The 25078-nt window shown below is 37.3% G+C and overlaps 1 protein-coding gene across 16 annotated transcripts in view; it reads right to left on the reverse strand.

Moving 5' to 3' along the window:
- Positions 1-25078, reverse strand: part of LOC145737270 (uncharacterized) — a 44057-nt gene that overhangs the window by 5917 nt on the left and 13062 nt on the right. For 5 of the 16 annotated variants that reach the window (XR_014180338.1, XR_014180340.1, XR_014180339.1 and 2 more), the window contains exons 7-30: positions 23461-23621; positions 23094-23297; positions 22898-23042; positions 22703-22848; positions 21487-21642; positions 19432-19581; positions 19229-19375; positions 18989-19172; positions 17179-17271; positions 16614-16748; positions 16452-16557; positions 13283-13384; positions 10176-10193; positions 9718-9942; positions 9288-9660; positions 9024-9231; positions 8548-8711; positions 7164-7328; positions 6971-7108; positions 6392-6917; positions 5370-5480; positions 5074-5316; positions 2144-2932; positions 63-644 (exon numbers count right to left, since the gene is read on the reverse strand). Coding sequence is in view for 13 of the 16 variants with exons in the window: in XM_081991902.1 (XP_081848028.1) it covers positions 63-644; positions 2144-2932; positions 5074-5316; positions 5370-5480; positions 6392-6917; positions 6971-7108; positions 7164-7328; positions 8548-8711; positions 9024-9231; positions 9288-9660; positions 9718-9942; positions 10176-10193; positions 13283-13384; positions 16452-16557; positions 16614-16748; positions 17179-17271; positions 18989-19172; positions 19229-19375; positions 19432-19581; positions 21487-21642; positions 22703-22848; positions 22898-23042; positions 23094-23297; positions 23461-23621 (5271 nt within the window). In the remaining 3 variants the exon portion in view is untranslated. Of the gene's footprint in view, positions 1-62; positions 645-2143; positions 2933-5073; positions 5317-5369; positions 5481-6391; positions 6918-6970; positions 7109-7163; positions 7329-8543; positions 8712-9023; positions 9232-9287; positions 9661-9717; positions 9943-10175; positions 10194-13282; positions 13385-16451; positions 16558-16613; positions 16749-17178; positions 17272-18988; positions 19173-19228; positions 19376-19431; positions 19582-21486; positions 21643-22702; positions 22849-22897; positions 23043-23093; positions 23298-23460; positions 23622-25078 lie in introns of all 16 variants that reach the window. The other 11 variants (XM_081991893.1, XM_081991894.1, XM_081991892.1 and 8 more) reach the window with 11 other exon arrangements.

A 25078-nucleotide genomic window follows, 5' to 3' on the forward strand; every position in this document is an offset into this window, starting at 1 on the left:
AATGCTCGCTCTCGCTTCAACTACTTGAGAACTCATTCATTTCACTCGCTCACTTTACCTACCGGAATCTGAACTGAGCTCCGCCCCTTCCTCGTGCAGAGCAATGTCCGATCCACTGGAACTCCCTACGGGAGGGATGTTCTGTCCTTGTGAGGTTTTCTTCAAAATGCCCTTCAAAGGAGGCGAAGCCATCCTGGAGTCGTCCTCCGAGTCAGAGTCTCTTACGGTCGGCGAGTTAATAATTGTCGTTTCCGTCTTCAGAACCGGTATTTTGCTTTTGCCTTGTTGCTCCTCAGCCAGATGGCGTAGTTCGTCCTTTACTATAGCTGTTACCTGCTCACTTAGAACTGGAATTTTACTTTTGGTGGTGTCTTCGATTCCCTCCGAAGTGATTCGCGTCACCGTAGTTTTAACAATTGGATCCGAAGTGGAGGTGGTTACGGTTTTGATTATTTTCGTAGTGACCGTTTGCTCGTCGTCCTTGTCCCAGTCGATTTCTTTCGAAATGTTGGCGAACTCTTTGAGCGGGTCTTTGGAGTGTTTTTTGATCGTTTTCACTTTGGTTCCCTTCATTATTGGAATTTTACTCAACAATTCGTCTTCTTCGGCTGGTTGGAGCTCTTCCTGAGGTTCCACTTTTGATCCTGTAATTCGATTACCCATATTAACAACGAATTAAGTCGTACATTGCTTTTTGCTGTGAGTGAAAAACTTTGACTTAAAAGCACCTCAAATGTGAAATTTTTAAATAGTCCTCAATTGACCAACATTTTTTTGGTTTTGTTTCACCATAAGAAACAAACGAGAACGCCCAAAAACATGCCGAAATATGGACCAAAACACTTTTCTACGTTAAAATAAAACAAAAATATTTATTTGTAATAGTCTGTTCCAGAGTGAGGTAGCGCGCTGTTTTAAGGCAATTTCGAACGCAGTCACGGTAAAAATTACGTTTAGACCAATCAGCGAGACGTTATTTGACAGATGTCCTTGTGACTGCGTTCCAACTTTCTTATTTTTAATTCCTATTATGCTATTATATTCAATCAATAATAATGTTCAAACGTATTTTGAAAGTTGCGTTATTTAGTTATAACAGTTTGTAGCATTTCGTAAATCATCCATTTTGGAAATGTACTAATGAAGAAAAATACCACTTAACCTACTATATTAAGGCTACAAATGAGCCAGAAATCAAGGCTGTAATCTTGAAACTGAAATTTTTAAAAATTCTATAATATTTTGGAAAATTTGATGCGTTACAGCCTCGATTTTCTGGCCTGGCATGGCCTTGATATAGTAGGCCAACCACAATTTTTATTGATCAAATTTAGGAGATATTTAAACAAAATGGCGTTCCTACAAAAGTAAACTTTCATAAACCTGTCACAAATCCAAATGACAAGTGACAGTTCTGACATTTTGCGTACATGTCAAGTGGATTTAGTAGTATATTTTCCTTCTTTAAATAACGGAAATACTGGGTGATACAGAAGGCCTCTAAACTCTCTTTTAAGACTGTTTTAAAGCTGCCAGATGCCTCTGGAAGCCATCTTTAAGTGTTTTGAAGTTGCCAGAAGCCTCTAGAAGACATGTTGAGTTGCCAGAGGCCTCTGGAAGCCATCTTTAATTGCCAGAAGGCCTCTAAACTCTCTTTAGCCTGTTTTAAAGCTGCCAGATACCAGAGTTAGTAAGTTTCCAGAGGCCTCCGAACCCTTTTAAAAGTGCTTTGAAGCTGTCAGAATACATTAGGAATTGCCAGAGCCCTCTGGGAGCCCTTGAATTACCAGAAGGCCTCTAAACTCTTTTAAGACTCTGATATGTCTATAGTAAAATATATACAGGGTGTCCTGTTTAAAATGTGTGGGTTTTGTTGCTTTCAACGCTGTAGTCCCCTTTTCAAGAACTTTCTCAAGAAAATCAATGCTAAATTTAATCCAAAATATCTCAGAAACGAGATACTTTTTGTATTGCACTTTTTAGGCCACTGTGTAGCTCTGGGCAAGCAGAATCGACCGACGTAATAGTATACAAGCTGTCCTATTTGAAATGCTTATTATTTTAAATGTTAAACTGTATAGGTATATCTGACTGATTGAATCAAAAGGTTGAAAACCATTTCCTGGTATCAAATTGGACTTACCCTGATCGTTGTTGTTCTTCCCTTTCTTCTTTTTTTCCTTCCCTTTCCGACCCTTGGACAACGGAATTGAACTTCTCGGACTAACCGGACTTAGCGAATCCCCACTTTGCGACTCGGACATGCTCGAGTCAGGACTTCTACACTCCTCCGCTATCTCTCTCTGTAAAAACAAGGAGGAGTCCTCCTCATTCGGTTTGCTGTGCAACAGAGGACTGGACGCTTCGTTCTCCAAAAATCTGAACGCTTCCTCGCTTTTTTCTTGTATCGCACTGATCGAGTCGTCTTTAAGACTTTCCAGGTTATCGAGCGAATCTTCGGTGTTGGTGCGTACGTCATCGAAAATACTGTCAACGCGCTCTTCCACGTGGAATTTAATTTCCTCTTTGAGTTGTTGTTCGTTCACCACCTCCTCGGCCTGTTTGATCACTTCTTCAATTTCCTGTTCCGCTACGTCCCTCACTGACGTTTCCAGGTCCGGTTCCTGTTCGACGATCTCCTGGAAAGTGAGTTTTGGTTTCGCAACTTCCTCGAAGGAGAATTCGCGATTTTTTCGCGGAGTTTTCAAGTTGATGCACTCCAAATCAATCTCTTTGGCCACGTGATCGTCTTTACGTTTCGGAATAATAATGTCGTCGTCGGGCAGAAAGTCGTTTCGTTCCTGGTGCAGGAAGGTCAAAGTGTCGCTCACGTGCTTCTTGAGTACTTCGATAGGATCGGCGAGGGTTCGTTGCGATTTGAGGGGAGTGGAAGTGTGGAGTTCCGGAAGTGCGTCATCTGCTGGTGAAATTCCTTGAGAGGGGGGAAAATGGGTGCGCTTGATAAAACGCTTGCTCTCTAAACGCCTACTTAGCTTTAATTCAAGCACTTAATCTCTAAAAAGTTAACGGTGCAAATTAGCGTGAATAGCGGAAGAAGAAGCCTGTCACCAATTTTGTACGTGAAGAAAAAGAAGCTGAACGAAAGGAAGAAAAGCAATTTTATTAAGATGGGCATGAAAATGTTAATAACTTAACGGCTGCAACCAAAAAATAACTAAAATGCTCGTCTTTTTTGAGCGGCTGTATCTTCAATTTGAATCACTCGATTTTAATAATTTTTTTAAGGTTTAAAAGGTATTTTCTTTTTCTTTCTAACGACCTAAATGATCTTTTTGAAAGTTGCCTCGGATCCGAATACAGGGTGTAGTCAAAAAGTAACGCACAAAATTTTTAATTCTCTTGTTTTACATTAAGAAATTATTGAATTTAAAACAAGACAGAGAAATAAGTTTTGCCAGCAAAATGAGATTAGAGCAAAATTACATTTGAGCTTACCCACCTTACGTGAACATTTTTATAAACCGCGTTGTCCCAACAGAAATTTAGACTCAAATGTTTTAGCATACAATTTCCAGTGTCCATAGTCGATTTGTGGACAACCCTGACGTTTGTATGTTTTTAGTAACCACCCTGTTTTTGTGTCAATTACCAAGCACGTGACACGTCAATCATGCCCCTGAAGAGATTCTTGCAATGTTGCTAAAAATGACGTTTCCCTTAATTTAGTCCCGAATTTTCGCAGTGTTGCCAAAGGGACATTAGTTACAAATTGACAATTTTTTTTACCCATTTTTACAATGTTGACAGACATTTTTCTTAATTTTCGCAGAATTTTTGCAATGTTACCAAATTGATCATTTTTACAAAAAAAAATAATAATTTGATAGCTTTACAGAAAATATTCATTTGCGAATATTACAAAAATTTGGTGAAAGTTAAACAAACTATTATAAAAAATTATTATAAAAATGCAATGTTGCCAATTTGGCAACATTGCAAAAATTTGGTAATAAATGAGATAAAATGTCAGTTTAGCAACGTCGCAAATATTTTATATTTATTTAAAGAAATTAAATAAAATTTCTATTTGACAACGTTGTCAAACTTGGTAAAAAAGCAAAAAAAAAGGATGATTTGACAACTGTCTAAATATTTTTGGTGTAAATTAGAAAAAATGCCAATCTGACAAAGTGGCAAAAATTTGCTAAAAATTAAATAAAATCTCCTTTTGACTGAATGACAGTCAGGAACAAAATCACCAGTAAAACGCACTTGGAGTGACCGGATCATATTTTTAAGCACATTTTTGGAATCCTCATTAAATTTCCTATCCAACGACATTAAAAAACACTACAAAATTTAGTACAGTCTGGGAGAAAATGCTTTCAAAATTTGATCTGTCAGAAAAACAGTCAGGGACAAAATCGCCTGTAAAACTTACTTGGAGTGACTGGATGATATTTTTAAGCACATTTTTGGATACCTCATTAAATTTCCTATTCAACGACATTAAAAAACACTACAAAATTTAGTACAGTCTGTGAGAAAAACGCTTTCAAAATTTAATCTGTCAGAAAGACAGTCAGGAACAAAATCACCAGTAAAACCCACTTGAAATGACTGGATGATATTTTTAAGCACATTTTTGGAATCCTCATTAAATTTCCTATCCAACGACATTAAAAAACACTACAAAATTTAGTACAGTCTGGGAGAAAGACACTTTCAAAATTTGATCTGTCAGAAAGACAGTTACACACATTTTTCAAAACAAATAAAATTTTTCACTTTTTTACTACACCTCAGTATACTCAAATCCGTGGCAACTTTCAAAAAGACGATTTAGATCTTCAGAAAGAGGAAGAAAATACCTTTTAATCCTCAAAAAAAATTATTAAAATCGAGTGAATCAATTTGAAGAAACTGCCGCTCAAAAATGACCAAAAATTTTGCCGTCCCATTTGTTTTGACGAGCAGTTTATTTAGCAAAACTTTCCAGTCTGTCTAAACCTTTAAGAAGTGAGTGACTGGTTTTTTTAATGAAACTCAAAATATGGAACGCAGCCACTCAGATTCTTTTCAATTTAGGCACAACCACCAACATCCTCATACCTTTTTGGTTGTCAATTTCCCCTGCACCGTCTTCACTGACGACATCTATCGGCACTTCAATAGGGCTGGGCGGCGGCGTTGCCAAAATACTGTCATCCTGCTTCGAAATGGGCGCCACCTCTATCAAACTGTCAAATTTTTGTTTCGCCTCGTCGAGGATTTCTTCGCGGTTGCCGTTGGTGGTGATCTCGTTGTCCAAGTGAATGTCCGTTACGTCTTTGCTTGTTTCGTTTTGGATGTCGTCTAAAATACCGCATAATTAAGGATGTTCGAACGGTGTTAGATGTAGGACAAACCACTTTTTTCGAGTTGTTCTTCGCTGCCTAAATAAGATCGATCGAGGTGGACGTCCCTTCTTAAAGATGTGTCCCTGGAGGGTCCTAGTTCGTCTTTTAAGTTGTCAAACCCTAAGAAAACAGAGTTTTTTTTATACAAAAAATATCAAAAATTTGGTTTCAATTTTAAAAAATTTCCAATTTTTTTTATCAACTTTGACGCCCTCTAGTGGCCAAACCACGTAACCAATCAACTTAAAAAAAAACATTTTTGGAAAGCTCACAGTCTGGACTATCTTTTTGCTTCAGTGTCATTTTGATGTCAAGTGTCAAATAAGCGAGTTATTCAAGGTCAAATTGTCAAAAGTGTACAAAAACCACTCTAGTGAAACTCGCGTCACTTTGACGCCCTCCAGCGGCCAAACTGCGTAACCAATCAACTTAAATAAAAACATTTTTGGAAAGCCCACAGTCTGGACTATCTTTTTGCTTCAGTGTCATTTTAACGTCAAGTGTCACATAAGCGAGTTATTCAAGGTCAAATTGTCAAAAGTTTACAAAAACCACTCTAGAGAAACTCGCGTCACTTTGACACCCTCTAGCGGCCAAACCACGTAACTAATCGACTCAAGTGAGGACATTTTTAGAAAGCTTTCAGTCTAGTCTATATTTTTGCTTTTTCATTTCAACGTCATCTGTCAAATAAGCGAGTTATTCAAGGTCCAAAAAAACTTGATTGGTTACGTGGTTTGGCTGCTAGAGGACGTCAAAGTTTGGATACTTTTGACAATATGACCTTGAATAACTCGTTTATGTGACACTTGACATCAAAATGACACTGAAGCAAAAAGATTGTCCAGACTGTGGGCTTTCCAAAAATGTTTTCATTTCAGTTGATTGGTTACGTGGTTTGGCCGCTAGAGAGCGACAAAGTGACGCGGGTTTCAGTAGAGTGGTTTTTGGACACTTTTGACTGTGGGCTTTCCAAAAATGCTTTTCCGTTAGAAAGAGGACAAAAAATACTACAAAAATAACATTCTTACCAGACTGATCCAAGTGAATTTTAGCTAGAGCTTTCTCCATATCGTCAGTGACCATTTCCACGTTGCAGATACATTTATCCACCACGTCTTGCCTGCCAATCTTCTTCAGTGCTCGTTCCAGTTCGTTTCCAGTCGCCTTGTCCGGTTTCTGTCTCAACCACAGCCGAAACATTATCATAGCCTGCTGGGGATAATTATTCGGGTACTCTTCCTTGATCAGGCCGATGTCGGAGGGAGCCACGCCCAATTCGAGTGCCAGTTTCTCCCAATCCTCGTCCAGCAAATTGCAAATGTCCGACAGCCGGAAATCGGCACGGTGTATAGCGTCCGGTTTGCTGATTCCGCCGTGATGTAAGTAACTGTGATCCTTATTTAAAGCCAAAAGATCGTTTTGCGAATCCCTGTCCGGTTGTACGTCCTTGGATAGGATTAAATTAAGAGTGCACAGTGGGTTGTTGGCGGGATAGGCCGTTCGTCCTACTTTAGGCTCGGTCATAAACACAATACGACCCACGGGATCTTCATCCTGAATGGTTTGATTTTAGGAAAATTATTAACAGAAATTGCGTTTCCGCTTACGGGTTCCTTAATTCGCACGTTAAACGCGCATCTATTTTCCTTGAAAGCTTTAAAACCCAACTTGGGCTGGTCGTCTGACTGCAAGATTGGCACCAAATTTCCAGCAAACTCCATGTAAATATCTTTTCCCTCTAAAACCTGACGAATCATCAATATTAATAGTGCTACAAAGACGCGGCAAGTTGGCACTTACTTCAATATCCCTACTCTTGGCCACTTCGGTGAAATGCTCTTGATGCTCCAAAGTTTTGTCTTCCTTATCATCGGTCATGCAAAACACCCGAACACGCGCTTCGAGCTGGCTCACGCGTTTCGAAAACACCACAAATTTTGCCATAAATGGCACATGAGCTGCCTGCTGTACAGTTTAAATGTTATCTTTCTTAAAGCTTCATGAATTAGTCTGACTGTTGCGTCACAGTCACCAGCAAAAATCACCAACGTTGATTAATGAGTGATGTGATATGGATTAATTGTCAAAATGACTATAGTTTTAGGTTACAACTTATGTAGAGGCTACAATAAATCATATAGTATATAACAAGACACTTGTAAAGGGCTCTGGCCCTTTTGAGAAGGTTCTCAGTAGCATTTAGAGGTCTCTGACGCTTTCAAAATGATTCTAGAGGCCTCTGACAATTTAAAACAGTTATGGAAAGGTGTAAGACACTTATAGAGGGCTCTGGCACTTTTTGGAAGGTTCTCAGTAGCATTTAGAGGTCCCTGACACTTTCAAAATGGTTCTAGAGGTCTCTGGCAATTTAAAACAGTTATAGGAAAAAAACATTTTGGTATTTTTCTCTATTTATATAACATTCTAGTCTTAATTATAGATTTTTTAAACTTCTTTAAGCACAACAGTAATGTTTGGCCTTACGGCATACTAATTTTAGACTTGGGTCTTGCTGTCTCCCCTTTAAAGAAAGATAGCCGGCGTTTCACCTTGTCATATGGGGTATGTTTGATTCAACCATTTAGGGGTAATACATTGTAGACTTTTAGCTCCTGAAGATGGGTACTTATGTGCCCGAAACATATGTCGAGCGACCCCTCTAACATTTTTGGGGGGTTTGAATCAATTTTTTGTGGAGAAGACTGTGTGTTCTTTCCCATCACTTTTAGTTATAGGAAAGTTTAAGACACTTGTAGAGGGCTCTGACCCTTTTGAGAAGATTCTCAGTAGCATTTAAAGGCCTCTGACACTGTCAAAATGGTTCTAGAGGTCTCTGGCAATTTTGAGAAAATTCTTCGTAAAACTAACCTGACTTTTATCGAACCGTCAAACTGACAATTATCCGATCTTTGTCTAAGGAAATGAGATAAGGGACGTGACGCAACAGTCAGAAGTGGCTGAATAGAAACGTTCTAGTGTCACGTGTCAAATTTAAGCAGACTTGTCTTGTTTTGTCCGTAACATAAGAAAAACCAAAATAACTGCATTTCTGAAGAACACAACAAGAGAGAAAAGGCTAATTCTCCAAATTGGAGAAGATTTTAAAACTTGTGCAAAAACGCTGCAAAACGTCGGTTTTAAATGGAAATAGTAACCGTAATAATAATCACCGAACAAAACTTGCCTGAACATACAGTTCGGTGGCCATTCTAGCTGCATCTGAGACATTTCTACAGTCCATCAACCAAAATCTGGCCGAAACAGTGGTGGTAAACGAAACGCAGTCCTTAACAAAAGTCAGTGGCGTAGATCCGGTGACGTCTTCCCACACCGCTTTGCTTTGTCCCCCTTAAGACGACATTTTAATTAGTTCCAGGATCTAGTTCAGTACTAAAGTGTACGTGGATGTGATTATATGAGACACGATCATGCGCTCTGTGAACACTAACTAAAGTTTTACCTGATTTGCTTCCTGGTCAGAGGCATGAATGGTAAAACAAGAATTTTTGCAACAATAATTTAATTAAGGACAGTAAGTTTAGCATGCTCGTGAAATATTAATGGTTTAAAACACAAGTACAAATGAGACATGCAACCAAACCACTAAACAACATTAAAATCTTTCACTTTGTAAATTCACGGGAAATTAAAAGCGCTTACCGGTAATGGAGCACAGAAGACGTAAAGTCGTACTAGAAGCGCCCTGGTACTGATTAATCATTCCTTGTGATGTGGCTTTAGGCGCTGGCATGCTTAGCATGATAGCCTTGTGGAATTTTCTTCGTCTAGGCTCTACAGTAACAATAGGAGAGACGGCAACGCCGTGTCCTAGCAATTTGGACACTAATTCCGGTTCGATCGCTTGCGCCTTTAAAACAGACGAAAATTGACTTTTTGCTGAAAACGGTGCACACAATTGCATACCTGCAAGCCAACTCTGATCTTCTTGGTGAGAGCGTTAGGAGGAAAAACGGCTTGGACCAATGGAACGGCGCTACTGGACACTGTACCCCCGTCCGGACCAATGGCGTGAATTTCCTGACGGATGCGTGACACGACAGCAAAGTAGTGGGGGAAATCGTTAGTCAAAATCCGCGTGATTCTATTCGTGTGCAAGTCTTCGATTTGACTCAACTCTTCCCCGTCAAAGCTGTGATTCAACACGTCTTGGATGGCTTCTTCGTTGGATTCTAACGTGTGCTCTTTCCAAGTCTCGCCGTTTTCCGACCTCAGAACGATAATTTCGCGCTGTTTGCCTCTTAAAGAGGCAAAATGAGGCACCTCAATAATGACCGGACTAAAATTCACCACACTTTAATTAACCGGAACTTTGCAGTTTAGCGAAATATGGTACCCTAGGAATTTCGCTCCGACCGGTCCCAATTCAAGCAAACGACTGGCAAGGGCCTCGCCCTCCATCAACGGAGGGGGATGGGGGGCTCGGTGCGGTCTGACGTAACGGCACGTGATTCGCGTAGGCGCGTGAGCGCACCGCGGTGGGACAATCACGCGCACCCCGGAATGACGGCAACCGCGCATCGCACCTCCTCTGGCGTCCACCAGGAAGGACACCAGGAAGCTGGGCAATAACACCACCAATTAGTAATCCAGTAAATTTAATAATAAAATGTGATAAGTGAAATTTGTTTCAGTGTGACAAGAATTTTTAGTCTGTTATAATCAAGAAAAGAAAATCAAATTTGAATCAACCGATGATGCTCTACAGTGATATACGATAACCACGGACTAATCTACATAGGTTAGGACACACACATATGGTTAATTTTTGTACACGATTACAAGGGCACTTACTTCTTCCAACTGGGTACACTGTAAGACAAAAGTAAACAAATAGTAAGGTTAATACGAGACTGTACGGTGGTGTATGTACACATACATAATAGTAATATACAAGTGACGTATATCTTAATTTACATACTATACAGGGTGGTCCAGTTTTAAATGTAAATAATTCACCAATCCATAGCCAATTAAAAAATAAGTTGACATTCATTATGTCATTTTCCTGAAAAAGGAAAACCCGGTCCTTCAAATTTCTGTTTAAAAAATCGTTTTTTTTTTGTCATAACTGTCAGACCGTTGGAGCAATATTGATCAAATTTGGAACAAGCACTTTATTACACGTTACTACGGTCAAATACCCAAAACTAACCCAACCCAACTTAAAAATTGTCTTGGAAACGGAAAATTCACTTAAGAAGTTTAAAAAATATTATTGAACTAATGAAAAGTGACATCAGAAGCTTAAAATTTGCATTTGAAGTAGGTTTTCATAATTTGAAGACAAATTTCAATATTTTAGTCTTGAAAATAGTCTTAGAGGCAGGACATTGACATTAGATTCATGAAAATTGTCTTGAAAACTAACTTTTCGTGCTTTTTACTTTGCTTTTCATTTTCTTCGAATTCTGGACTATTTTTAGTGCTTCAAAACTGCTTTCAGCTTGGAAAATCGAGTTTCAAGACTATCTTCACCAAGTTATTGACATAGCAAACTTAAAAAACAATTTTTACATTCTTCATAGACTTAAAATGGCATTCGAAGCTTTGTCACTATTAAATCGACTTCTAGACACCTCAGTTCTAAAAATTCGGGTATTTCTTAATAAACTAGACTGTTTTTAGTGTTTTAAGGCTGTTTTCAGTGCCTCAAATCGAGTTTCAAGACTATCTTTACAAAGTTTTTGACTTATCAGGCCTAAAAGCCAGTTTGTCCACTGACCATAGTCTTGAAAGTCCTAATAAAGTCAGTTCTAGCATTAAAAGTCAACTTTTATATTATTTTTAGTAGTAAAAAATGAGTTTCATGCACAATACAATCTTTATCTTGATTTCCGGACTTTTTTTAGTTCTTGAATGCCAGTTTCAGACACTCAACCAGGATGGCAGTCTGAGAAAGCGAATCATAAGACCATTCCTAGTAGTAAAAAAGTTTTTAGACTATTCAGTACAAATTTGGACTTTCACAAGTCTTGGATGTTCAGTTTTAAACTATAAAACGATTTTTTAAATTGAAATTTGGAGGACTGTATTTTCCTTAGGAAACGTTTTTCAGAAAAATGACATAATGCAAGTCAACTTATTTTTTGATTAGCTATCAAATGGCGAATTATTGACACTTAAAACTGGACCACACTGTACATTGTGGTTAATTACTCGATTAATTAAGACTTTCAAGTGTGATTCTCTGAACACTGTTCTTTACTTGTATATTATATTACAATAATACAAATTGGATCATTTTTACAAGGGGAAACAAACACGCATACACCCACAAAGTATTTACATTGACGGCACAGCATTTAAGCATAAATTATATGTACCGGGTGACCCAATAAGACTGACCCTTTTTGATCTCAGCTAGCTGCGGCAGAGCGTTGTAAAGACCTTTCAGGGACACCCTGTATATTTTGGTTGATTCTTATGTTTGTTTTACAAAAATGATAAATATAAGCTGAGTCACTTTAAAAATACGAAAAACACTTTTTAGTCTGTTATGTATATAAATCATCAGGAAGTTTAGATTCGAAAAACAATTTCGAACGGAACTGAGCACCCAGAGAGATTGGACCAGAGAATCCATTCAAACATTGAGGAAAAATACCATAATATGGTATATTGACAGGTCTAAAACTCACCTGACTAGAGCAGGAGTCTACGGGCTTCCCACCAACTACTCCGAACCCATATGGGCCAGTTCCCTAGCATTTTTCAAGCGGAAATTCACGCCATAGAAAGGTGTAGTCAATTCAACCTCGACAGGAAATACCAGCCATCAAAGCGTTGAGCTCAGCTGACATCAACTCGATGATGGTTCTGGAGTGCCTAGGAGAGCTCAATGAGGAAGGAACAACAAGGTAACCCTCCTCTGGGTTCCGTCGGAGTAGAGGGTAACGAACAAGCAGATACTCTGGCTCGAAGAGAAGCATCACGATCGGGCCAGAACCATTCTGAGGCCTTGGAAAAGCGTATGTCCAGGAAGAACTTAATAAAGCTGAAGAAGAACTGAGAGCAAAGACTTCCAGGACTGAGGCAGCCCAAAGATCTGATTAACCTCAGCAAAATTAGTCTCAAGGCATTAACATTGTCGACTCAGAGAACACCTAAGGCAGCTAGGCCTAGAAGAGGACAGTACCTGCAGGTTCTGCGGAGAAGAATCTGAAACACTCCCACCACATCTTGTTGGAGTGTTATGCTGTACGCCACAGAAGATTAAACACACTGGGATTATACCAGCTGGATGTGAAAGAAATACAGAAATACCTCAAACAGACCCACTCAAGATCCTAAATCTTGATGGGCTGCTATGAACAAGGAAACCTTGAGATAGCAGAAGAAGATGGGGTACAATAGATCTAATCAGGCTCAGTACATCTGTCACCATCCACACCTACCATTACCACTACTTGGTTAAAATTGATATTAGACATACGCCCATGCATTCCGTCTCACTCAGCTTACTCTAAACAGAAGAGAGATAGAACACATGGACCTTTCCTACGTCATAAATATATGGTGTACCAAATAAGTATGGTTTTCACTGACTGACTGTTTTTTTCGCAGTAAAATGATGTAATACGCGTCAAATATTTTTAGAGTACTTCTAATTAGAGCAATTTTTTTCTCCCAAAGTCAAAACAAACAGTTTTATTAGGTCACCCGGTACCTACAGAGTGTCACACGGTGTTGTCTTGCCACTATACACAACTTGTTCAATTTTGCAGTAGAAATCAAACATGTGACAATTCTATAGTGCTCTCCCCTCTTTATCATCAAAAAAAAAAACAAAACGTCACACCGTTGGTGTTGATTAGTAGTGTTGGTCAATATTTAGCGGATAAAATCAAAAATAGTGCAGCATTCGGGTGCGTTAAACGGAAGAGGGCCGATTAAAGTACCTTTCTCTGCACAGGCCTGTCCCGGGGCTTTTGGGTTTGGGGCCCAATTGTAACAGGGACCGTTCGAGCACCAACCACTCATCGTTCATCGGCTCGTTTAAGCTTCGGACACACATTATACAAACGGTGTTAAGACTGATTTTATTAATTTTTACATGTAGAGACACTATCAAGACAGTTTATTCGCGGGCAAAGAAAAAACTGGCAACGTGTGGTCTCTAGCTATTTTCGTTTTGTGCGTCTCGTCGAATACTGTGAATACAGGGTGTCCCACGACGAATGACATCGATTGATAGTTGGAAAAAGTATAAATAGGAGAGTTTTGAAAATTTGGCAGGATACTGATGTGGGCATCTAACTAAAATATTTTCAAGATGGTTGCACTTCCGTTGATCACAACTTTCTTATTTTAAATAGAACGCCCTATATATTAATACATATTTGGATTCCTCACAAAATTCTGACCAACTTTTGTGTACAATGCCCTATGCCTATTTCTAAAAATGTTTATTCTCAAATAAAACGAAATGGGTTGGATTTAGGTATAGGCAAGTAAATTGAAATGTATAGTAATTTTTAATGCTCAAAATGATTCCGCCGTAAAAAATGTGGGTTTCTATTTAAAAAACTTGAAATTTTTTATTTTTTTTTAGTGGCAGGTTTATGATTTTTTTTGACGACCCTGTATACAGGGTGGTCCAGTTTTAAATGTCAACAATTCACCAATCCATAGCCAATTAAAAAATAAGTTGACATTCATTATGTGCTGAAAAGGGCTTCCTAAGGAAAATACAGTCCTTCAAATTTCTGTTTAAAAAATCGGTTTTTTTTTTTTGTCATAACTGTCAGACCGTTGGAGCAATATTGATCAAATTTGGAACAAGCACTTTATTACACGTTATTACGGTCAAAAACCCAAAACTAACCCAACCTAACTTAAAAATTGTCTTGGAAACGGAAAATTCACTTAAGAAGTTTAAAAAATATTATTTCAGCCAGTTTTCCAGACAAACTAAAAGACTTTAGTTTTGAAAATTGAATTAGAAAAGATAAAAATTTCAGAAGCTTAAAAATTGTGTTTGTAGCCAGTTTTCATGCAAATCGAGAGACTTTAATACTGAAAATTGACTCGTAGACATAAAAACTACTTTTTCAAGAATTTGTTACTACAAATTCATACATTTGAACCTTAAAAATTGACTTGAACCCCAAAATGTGACTGAACTAATGAAAAGTGACATCAGAAGCTTAAAATTTGCATTTGAAGTAAGTTTTCATAATTTTAAGGCAAATTTCAATATTTTAGTCTTGAAAATAGTCTTAGATGCAGGACATTGACATTAGATTCATGAAAATTGTCTTGAAAACTAACTTTTCGTGCTTTTTACTTTGCTTTTCATTTTCTTCGAATTCTGGACTATTTTTAGTGCTTCAAAACTGCTTTCAGCTTGGAAAATCGAGTTTCAAGACTATCTTCACCAAGTTATTGACATAGCAAACTTAAAAAACAATTTTTACATTCTTCATAGACTTAAAATAGCATTTCAAGCTTTGTCACTATTAAATCGCTCAGTGCTAAAAGTTCGGGTATTTCTTAATAAACTAGACTGTTTTTAGTGTTTTAAGGCTGTTTTCAGTGCCTCAAATCGAGTTTCAAGACTATCTTTACAAAGTTTTTGACTTATCAGGCCTAAAAGCCAGTGTGTCCACTGACCATAGTCTTGAAAATGTTATTTCAAGCTTCTTCACTATTAAATTGACTTCTACACTCATAGGTGCAATAAATTGTAGCACCTCTAAGAAATTCAGACTGTTTTTAGTGCTTTTTAAGACTGAAAAATCGAGTTTAAGACAAGTCAAGTTTCTTCAGTAATAAAAGTAAAAAATTTTGGTACCAAATGCTACAATAATAGTCTTGAGAACTAATTTTTAGAAATAAAATAGTCCGAAAATTTAATTTACTTCTTGACTTGTTGAAAGTTGAAGAAAATTGAGTTGTACACCAATTAAAGTCTTGAAAATATACTTTTGGACTCTCTTCAGTCCTAGTAAAGTCAGTTCTAGCATTAAAAATTAACTTTTATATTATTTTTAGTAGTAAAAAATGAGTTTCATGCACAATACAATCATTGTCTTGATTTCCGGACTTTTTTTAGTTCTTGAATGCCAGTTTCAGACACTCAACCAGGATGACAGTCTGAGAAAGCAAATCATAAGACCATTCCTAGTAGTAAAAAAGTTTTTAGACTATTCAGTACAAATTTGGACTTTCACAAGTCTTGGATGTTCAGTTTTAAACTATACAACGATTTTTTAAATTGAAATTTGGAGGACTGTATCTTCTTTAGGAAACGTTTTTCAGAAAAATTACATAATTGCAAGTCAACATATTTTTTGATTGGCTAGCGAATGGTGAATTATTGACACTTAAAACTGGACCACCCTGTACAAATGAGTCATTACGCACCCTCAGTTTAATAAAACGATCCTTAATTTACAATAACCCGAAGTTTCATTGCAAAATGAAATACGGTTTTGACAGGATACAAAAATACAACAAGTCACTTTTTTAGAAAAACATTAAATATTTCAAAAACGGCTAGAGATAGGCATCCAGGGCATTGTACACAAAAGTTGGTCAGAATTTTGTGAGGAATCCAAATATATGTAATAATATATAGGGTGTTCTATTTGAAATAAGAAAGTTGTGATCGACTTCCGGTATAAACGGAAGTGCAACCATCTTGAAAATATTTTAGGTAGATCAGTATCATGCCAAATTTTCAAAACTCTCCTATTTATACTTTTTCCAATATCAATCGATGTCTTTCGTCGTGGGACACCCTGTATTTGGATAAGTCCAGTTCTACTAGTCTAAATTTAAATTTAATGCAGCTACTTTAAGCTAAACAATTACAAGCTCCACTACAAACTAAAATTAGAGGAACGAATCATCATTTTTATGAATTGTAGCTTGATTCTTCCCCTTGTGTGTGCAATTCCTACCACCTACTACAAAGCAAAAAAAGAACCAAACTGTCTCGATAATAATCAAAAATCAGAACCAGCGGCTGTATTAAAACAAACAATTAAGCGCAACAAGTTTAGTGGGACTAAAAAACTCTTTGTGAGCCACACGGTAATATAAATAACTCTCAAGTGAACTTACCCGGCCGTAACGGGCTGCCTGTTGATATCCACGTTATCCGGTTGCGAGTAATACTCCTTAACTTGTTGAGGTTGTATGATAAGTTCGCTACTGATATGCGAAGGAGCTGAAAACACCCAAAAATTACAAATCCACCGCAGCCTGGAACGGGGAAAGATTTACCTAAAGAGTTCCGGTTGTAGTCCCCTTTTTCGTCGTGGGTCACGTCCATTTTCATGGAATCGTCTCCCAGCGACTTCATATCGTCCACCGTCATGTACTTGTACTGCTGCTGGTCGCCCAAAATGGGATCGTCACCTTAAAACAATGTTTTATTATTTCCCAGAAATCTGATGGTTAATTTGCTGGAAAATCACTAACAAGATTGGTAAAAGTATGGAACTACACTCGGTTGGGTAAAAGCCGATAAGATATGAGCCGATTTGATGGAGAGGATGTAACAAGTGGTATTGATAACGACGGATTACGCAAGTAAACGTTAAAATCGGCAAACAACAATAATTAACAGTCACACTGAATGCAGCATTTATTTTGGAAGTGGATTTAAATAATATGCGATAAGCGATATACCAGTATAAGACCCCAACCTTGAATTTTTTAAGCGGTAGCTTGTATGCAAAGAACTGATGTTTATGTTAATAATCCTTAAAACCACCAGAATGATGATAAGGTGGACGAAATAGTTTGCCGCCACTGACTGTTGACGACCTAAAAATGCATTACTTACGTGTATAGGTCATTTGTCCTTGGTAATAGGGCAGATACACGTGCTGCGCGTGCGCCGGCCGCCCATATACCACTGGCGGTTCGTCCAATCCGCCTGAAGCATGCAACATACCAACCACCACCCGTTTACCTCTTGTCTAATGCGTTTATACCGCTACTTTAACCGATACGGTATTTTCCATACCAAAACGTAAATGACAAACTAATTCAATTCAAATCAATGAAGTAACTTCAGTAAAAAGGACGTACGATCATTATACAAAATACAAGGAAATTAAACAAATTGCTTGAACCGTATGTGGCGCCCTCTTTCCCTATCTCAGAAAACCCCCTGATACCTAATTTCATAATTTTAAATGGTTTAGTATAAAAACTATGATTAAAAATTGATTAACGCTAACTGCGGCAGAGCGTTGTAAAGACCTTTCAGGGACACCCTGTATAGCTTAATTTTGAAAGTTAGGCTTCTCTTGGTTTAAAATTTTTTACAAAAGAAAATTCCATTAAAACATACGTTTGTTTCAAGCAGAAATCGACCTTATTTACATTAACCGCGTTGTCCGGAAAGTAGTTTGTCTTTTTTAAGGGAAAATTACACTGTTTCTGTCTTTGTTTACTGCTGCTATAAAAGAGTTCTTAATAAACACCCTGTATATTGTCTTAATTTGATATTTTAGTCGTGGCAGCAGAAATTTGCGTTTGGCTTAAGAACATATCATTTTAATGGCATTTTGTTATCAAAAATAATATACAGAGGGTCGCATTAAAAAAAACACAACTTTCAGGGTTTTTTTGACAGGCAGAAAAAATATTCATTTTCAGCCACCCTGTATAATTTAGAAAGAATTTCTTTCCGAAATGTTTTCTGTCTACGAATCCAGATAACTAAATAAGAAATTATTTATTGTTTTCAATAAATGTAGCAAAATCTCGGAAACGGTAAAGTCGGATTAACAAAAAATTTTCATCGCGTTTCATTTGAAATAACCAAAGTTGGTTCAATTATGAAACTATTACCTAAACTAGCAAAAATTCAGATCTCCCTAAACGTCTAAAGTATCATCCACCTGGGTTGGACCCCCAGTATATTGAGTTATGTACGTAATTCTGTGTATGGAACTTATTTACAATACTTATTTCAAGTCTTTTTCACTGTTTCCCAGTTTTGTTAATATACAGGATCAAAAATGACCAAAAAACTCGGTGTTTAGCAGGATTTTGTACGGAAATGCCTATTTTGCTAATTTGGGACTTTTTTTCGATTTTTTGAGTCCCAAACTGTGGAAGACGACCATTGAGAACTCTCGGAAAATTGGAATAAACTCAAGAAAACGGGAAAATCGGCACTTTTTGACGAAATTTGTCTCATATTTAAGCCAGTTATCTTAAAAAAATCTCGAAAAAACAATTACAATGGGTAAAAATCGGTTTAAAATGGACTAATTTACGTAGGTTATGGGTTAGCGTCTTTTAAGATCTTCTGCCCTTCCCCAGAAACTCACATCGACCGAAACAGCTATTTCCGATTTTCCTGAGCTAATTCTAATTTCCCTAGAGCTCCCAATGGCCGCTTCCCACTATTCGGCACCCAAGAAACCCAAAAAAACACTTTTAGTCAGTTATTAGCCTTAAAGAAGCAATACAAGGTGGTTTTAGTAAAGACGTGTCAAAACAACCAATTGCAAAGCAATACGCATTACAAACGTCATGTTAAACTCTCCGTACATTGGTTTCTGACCAATCACTGCGATTCACGCAAATACTTAAACGAAAGCACAAACTGACTGAAAAATAATTAAAAGTCACCATACCTCCTTCATCCTCCGAATCGGACATAAAAGTCTCCTGCATAGCTTCCGGAGCGACCACTTTGTACTTTTCCTCGATGTTCAATGTGGTTGTCGTGTTGATGGTAGTTTCGGTCACCACTTTTAGTTCCTCAACCACGCTGATGTAGCCCAATTTGTTCGCAATGCCCAATGCCGTTTGTCCATTCTACGACCAAACGCATTAATTTAGACAAAAACACTCGGGCAGTTGCGCCGCGGTACCTGAGTGAGGGCGTTCGGATCGGCCTTGTTCTTCAGCAACAAACTAATGATGAGCACGTGACCTTGTTGAGCGGCTTGATGCAACGGCGTGTAACCGGTTGCCGTGACCGGATTAATTTCGGCTCCTTGCTCTATCAACAGTCTTACCTAAAGGGGTGACAGTTGTAAAAGTTTCCCCAATTGACAGGGTAAGACACACTAACCAGATTGACGTGTCCGTGATGACAAGCCACGTGCAGGGGCGTGTATCCGCTTTTAGTTTGGGCGTTTTTCTGCGCACCCGCTCGCAATAACTGTTGAGCTACAGAAGCGCGGTCTTCTTGAGCGCAAAGATGCAACGGAGTAAGTCCATTCTGTACAAGAACATTTTTTATATAGAGACGAGAATGACGTCATCTGTGTTTCTCGCATATCAAACAATTTTAGCAAAAAAGATACGTTGTTGATTTTGTCATTTAAAATAATTAAAAACGTTGTCATTTACTGTCACTTTGATTTAGCTGACCACTCCTATTTCACCAACAATTCTAAGAAAATGTCGGCCAGCAAAACCAAAATAACTACATTTATGAAGAACACAATGATTGCGAATTAATGTATTCTAAAACAGAATTATTATGTAGAAATTGCAAACATAATTATTGAACCAAATTGGACAACATTTTAAAACTTGCAGGGCCATTTCTGCTTGTGTGTGTTGTGTCTTCATATTGTTATAGTAAGTAAAGGCGCATACTTGTATACTTGCAAACCTCATTTCACTATCATGTCATGCGCTTTTATTTAATATAACAATACAGAGGTAACCACCCAAACTGTTCATTAAAATGTATTCTTCTTCTCTTCTTATTCATGTTTAAGATCTCGCGATCTGTTAGTTTTAGAGGTTCCTCTGGATCAGATCCTGGGAGGTGGACTGCCAGCTGTCCTTCCATCTCTTCCCTTCAAGTGCGATGCGTGGCAGTCTTCCATTCTTCTCAGGTGAGCGTACCAAATCTTGATCTGGCTTCTTAGGTCCTTCACTGGGTCGTGATAACTCGACAGATTCATTTGAATTGTGAGACTTGCTCCATGATTTTGTCCTCAACTACCAGCTTACATCTTCCGGGATCTTTAGCAAAGCTGCTTTTCGTTTTTTCTGTAGATATGGTCATGTTCATTGCTTGGCTGACCTGGCAGAATTTGTGTAGTTGTCTTTGTAGATTGTCCTCCGTTTCCGCAAAAATAGCTGCATCATCGGTGTAGCATACCATGCTGATTCTTTTATTCTGTCCCATTCGGTATCACATATTTAGTGATGATACTTCCTCTACGATTCTGTCCATTAAAAGAGACTGAACAGAAATGGGCTAAGGCTGTCACCTTGTCTGATGCCTCCTGGTGTCGGTAGCTCTTCCGTATAAGTGTCTCCAAACCGGAAGTTAATGTCAACTTGTTAATTTTAATTTGAACACCCTGTACCTTATTGTATTTTTTATGTATCATAACCTACAAATATCTACAACCATTTTTCGTGATATTGGCGTAAAAAATGACACTTTCAGGTTTTCCTGAAACCAGAATGAAATAGAGCAAAACAGCTTGCGTGTTCTCATTTTAACTTTTTGAGATGTATCATTTGGTAATATTTTTAATTTTGACAGGTGTCAAAAATTTTAAGTCAGTAAAAAAATTGACACCTGTCAAATTTTCTAATATGACCGCGCAACAAGCAAGCCGTTTGCTCTCTAATCTTATTCAGATTAGGAGGTATGACACTTCGAAAACTAAAAATGTCATTTTTCAAACGTCAACATTTCGAAAATCGTTGCAGACAGCTATAGAGGTTATAACACATCAAAAATACAATAATATAGAGGGTGGAACGGTTAAACCGGAAGTGACAGAAAGATCAAAATTATACTTCAAATGTCGACAAATATTTGATCCTGATACACTGTTAATGAACGGTTTGGGTGACAAACTCTGTATAAGCTGTGAGAAAAATAGAATTAGTAGTATTTTTGAACACCCTGTATAAATAGCGGCAGAAAACTATCTCCAACTGGAAAATCAGTCAGTAAACCGTTGTCAATTATAAGCTGTGATTTATGTGGATATTTAGTATTTTTCATTTATCTAAAACTAGAGAAAAAGACAAAAGATCTTTGAGTGTGAATTATACTTTTTGATCCAGTGAGATCCTTGAGACCTGTTTGACGTCATTTTAGATGCGTAAAATTTCTGACTATAAAAGAACAATAAAAAATGACAATTACCTTGGAAGCGTGATTAGGATTGGCCTGATGCTCCAACAATAGAGAAGACATATCAGAGTGGCCCTCTTGGGCGCTCAAATGTAGCGGTGTAAACCCAGCCTTAGATTCGGCATCTGCTTGCGCACCATACTCTAATAACGTAGTGGCGATATCCATCTAAGAGAAAAAAAATCATACAAAATTCCAAATAGTATTAGTTTTGAAGCTGATGGTGCTTTGAGTTGCACTTGACTGTCTGCATTGGTGCAGAAAATAATCGGCATTTTTTAACAATGGAAATTTCAGGCTAATTATCGTACAATTAACAAACAAGTGTACGTACAGGGTGGCCTAATTTGCTGTTTTTTTATATGAAAACAAAACCCAATAATTTAAAAATCTAAAAGGCCCTATGTATTTGCCGGGGGTATTTTTTCTTTTGAATTTAAAGTTATGCTAATTTTTCAATTTATTTACCAACATTTTTTCAAGTCCCTGTAACGTCGTTATTAGTTAGAGTTTAGAGTTTAAGTGTAGCATTAACAAAACCCCATTTTGTATAGAGTATGATTCTGTTTATATTACTTTCATAGATTCAGTGGTTTTTCTGTTTTAAATTTATTTTGCGATTTGTGACCAATTACAAACCACCAATAGTGATTTACGACGCATACTGCACATGTGCACCTACACTATGAAACTATTTAACCAATCAACCAATGTTTTATATCGTTGGAAAACCCATTTCACTAGCTATCCATAGAGGTATAAAAGTCTATACCTTGTCAGTCAAATAAGCCAATTTTTAAGGTTCAAACGAAACAGAACATAAAAATTAGACAGAAAACTACGGTCAAGTTTGAAGCCCTCTAGTGGCCAAACTATTTACCCAATCAACCAATGTTGTTATATCGTTGGAAAGTCTATTTCACTAGCTATCCATAGAGGTATAAAAGTCCATAACTTCTCAGTCAAATAAGCCAATTTTTAAGGTTCAAACAAAACAGAACATGAAAATTAGACAGAAAACTACGGTCAAGTTTGAAGCCCTCTAGTGGCCAAACCGTTAAACCAATCAACCTACGTTGTCATATCGTTGGAAAGCTAATTTTATTTACTATCCTTTGACATAACTTGCCAATCAAATAAGGGAGTTTAATTTAAAATTTGTCTGTTTTATACTTCCTGAATGTTTTGGGAGTGAAACAAAAACAGGCCACCCTGTACAAAATCTTACTTGGTTTTTCCTGGCGGCGATATGCAAAGGAGTGTGACCGTTTTTAGCGGCGGCATGTGGAGATGCACCTTTATCCAACAGCAACAACGCCACTGGTTGATGATCGTAATGGGCTGCCACGTGCAGTGGCGTAACACCGTTTTTACCTACCAAAACTCGCGTTATCATCACCAAACTGTAGAGCAAAATGGTTACCTTGAGCGTTGGCCGGTGCGTCACGTTGCAGCAACAATCTGGCAACGTTCAAGTGACCGTACTTGGCAGCCAAATGCAGTGGCGTGAATCCTTTTTTAGTGGTGGCAGTGAGATCGGCCCCGTTGTCCAACAGTACAGACGCAACCTAACACATCAGTTTGTAATGGTAAATGCGATATACAAACAAACTTCTAACCTCTTCTTGTCCTTCTTTAGCCGCAATATGCAGTGGCGTGTACAGGTCTTTTGTTGTAGCACCCGGTTGGGCTCCGTGTTGCAATAGGAGCATCACAATATCCACGTTACCCAGCCTTGAGGCCACGTGGAGTGGTGTTTGTTCTTCTCGGGCTTTAGCGTCGACAGAAGCTTCGTTTCTCAATAAAATCCTTATTATGTCGGTCTAGATTGATTTTAAGGTTCGGTTAGACAACTAAACTTTGAAAATTCACTACAAATTCAGTTTTTAAGTTAGAAGTTTCTCACAATATAGCCCAAAGTGACTCCATTAAAAGGAAGTTTATAGTTTGGACGAAAAATTCACCAAAAATTTAGTTTTGACTGACCTGATTGGCTCTAGCTGCCAAATGTAAGGGGGTTTCACCCCGGACTGTGGGAATGTCCGGATTGGCGTCGTGTTGCAATAAATATATCACAATGTTCATGCAACCCATAAAACTGGCCACGTGTAATGGGGTAAGGCCACTTTCGGTTGTGGCGCCAATACCTGGTAATTAAACTTTGTTCAGTTCTAAATTTAACGTAAATTTTAGTTTAGTTTTGGAGATTTTTTGTATGAATAAAGCGGCCAAAAAATGTAACAATTAAGTTAGATAAATTAAAAGTTTATAATAAATTTCTTAATTAATTAAATTAATTATTATATTAAAAATGAATTAAGTGTTTTAGTCTTTTCAGAGGAACCTGTCCTGTAATTGATGGTCCACGATTTTTGTTACTGTATTTTCTTTAGTTTATTATACAGGGTGGTCCAGTTTTAAATGTCAATAATTCACAAATCGATAGCGCTCATCAAAAAATAAATTGACATGCATTATGTCATTTTCCTGAAGAACGCTTCCTAAGGAAGAAACAAGTTCAGTTTTAAAAATCGTTTTTTTTGCTACAACTGTCAGACTGTTGGACCAAATTTGATTAAATTTGGAAACAAAAACAGGATTTTTTCAATTTTTTGAGTTATGTTTAGTGGAGTTCAATTTTTTAAATTATAGGTAGTGTAAAACTGATAGGACTAATTTAATAACTCTAAAAATTAGTGTTTAAAACTAATAGCGTAGCATTTAATGCCAAAATTGCTAACTTTCATCAATGGAGAGTCTGAAACATAACTTTTACTATAAAAAGTAGTTTAAAATTAAAAAGTACTTAATAATTAAAATCGATTTTTCAGTCTTAAAGCACAGGGGAGCGTCTAGAAGTCAATTTAATACTGACAAAGCGTGAAATGGCAAGTTTAAGCCTATAAAAAATGTAAAAATAGTTTTTTAAGTCTGCTATGTCAAAAACTTGGTGAAGATAACCCTAAAACTCGATTTTCCAAACTGAAAGCAGTTTTAAAATCCTAAAAATAGTCCAGAGTTCTAAGAAAATGAAAAGCAAAGTAAAAAAAAAACCTGAAAAGTTACTCTTCAAGTCAATTTTCATGAAAATAATGTCAATATCCTGTATTTAAGGCTATTTTCAAGACTAAAATATTGAAATGTATTTTCAAATTCTGATAACTTACTTCAAATGCAAAATTTAAGCTTTTGATGTCACTTTTTATTAGTTCAGAGTCACTTTTTGGTGTCCAAGTAAATTTTCAAAGTTGAAATGTCAATTTTTACTACTAAAGTTTTTCAACTTATCTGAAAACTATAACGACTGACTACAAAGACAGTTTTTAAGCCTCTCAAGTCAATTTTCACCGTTTCAAAGTAAATTTACTGGTTTCTAAGTCAATTTTCAAAACTAAAGTCTTTAAATTTGTCTGGAAACTATGAAAACTGGCTACAAGGACATTTTTTAAGCTTCTTAAGTCAATTTTCACCGTTTTCAAGACAATTTTTGGTTTCATGTTGGGTTGGGTTGGTTTTGGGTCTTTGAACGTAACAACTCAATTATTTCGTAAAGTTTCAAATCAGAATTTTATAAGATACTTATTTTGTCAAATTGAACCAGTAA

Source organism: Ips typographus, linkage group LG13, assembly GCF_016097725.1.
Source record: "Ips typographus isolate SLU linkage group LG13, UJ_Ityp_2.0, whole genome shotgun sequence".
In the NCBI taxonomy this organism is placed as follows: Eukaryota; Metazoa; Arthropoda; class Insecta; order Coleoptera; family Curculionidae; genus Ips; species Ips typographus.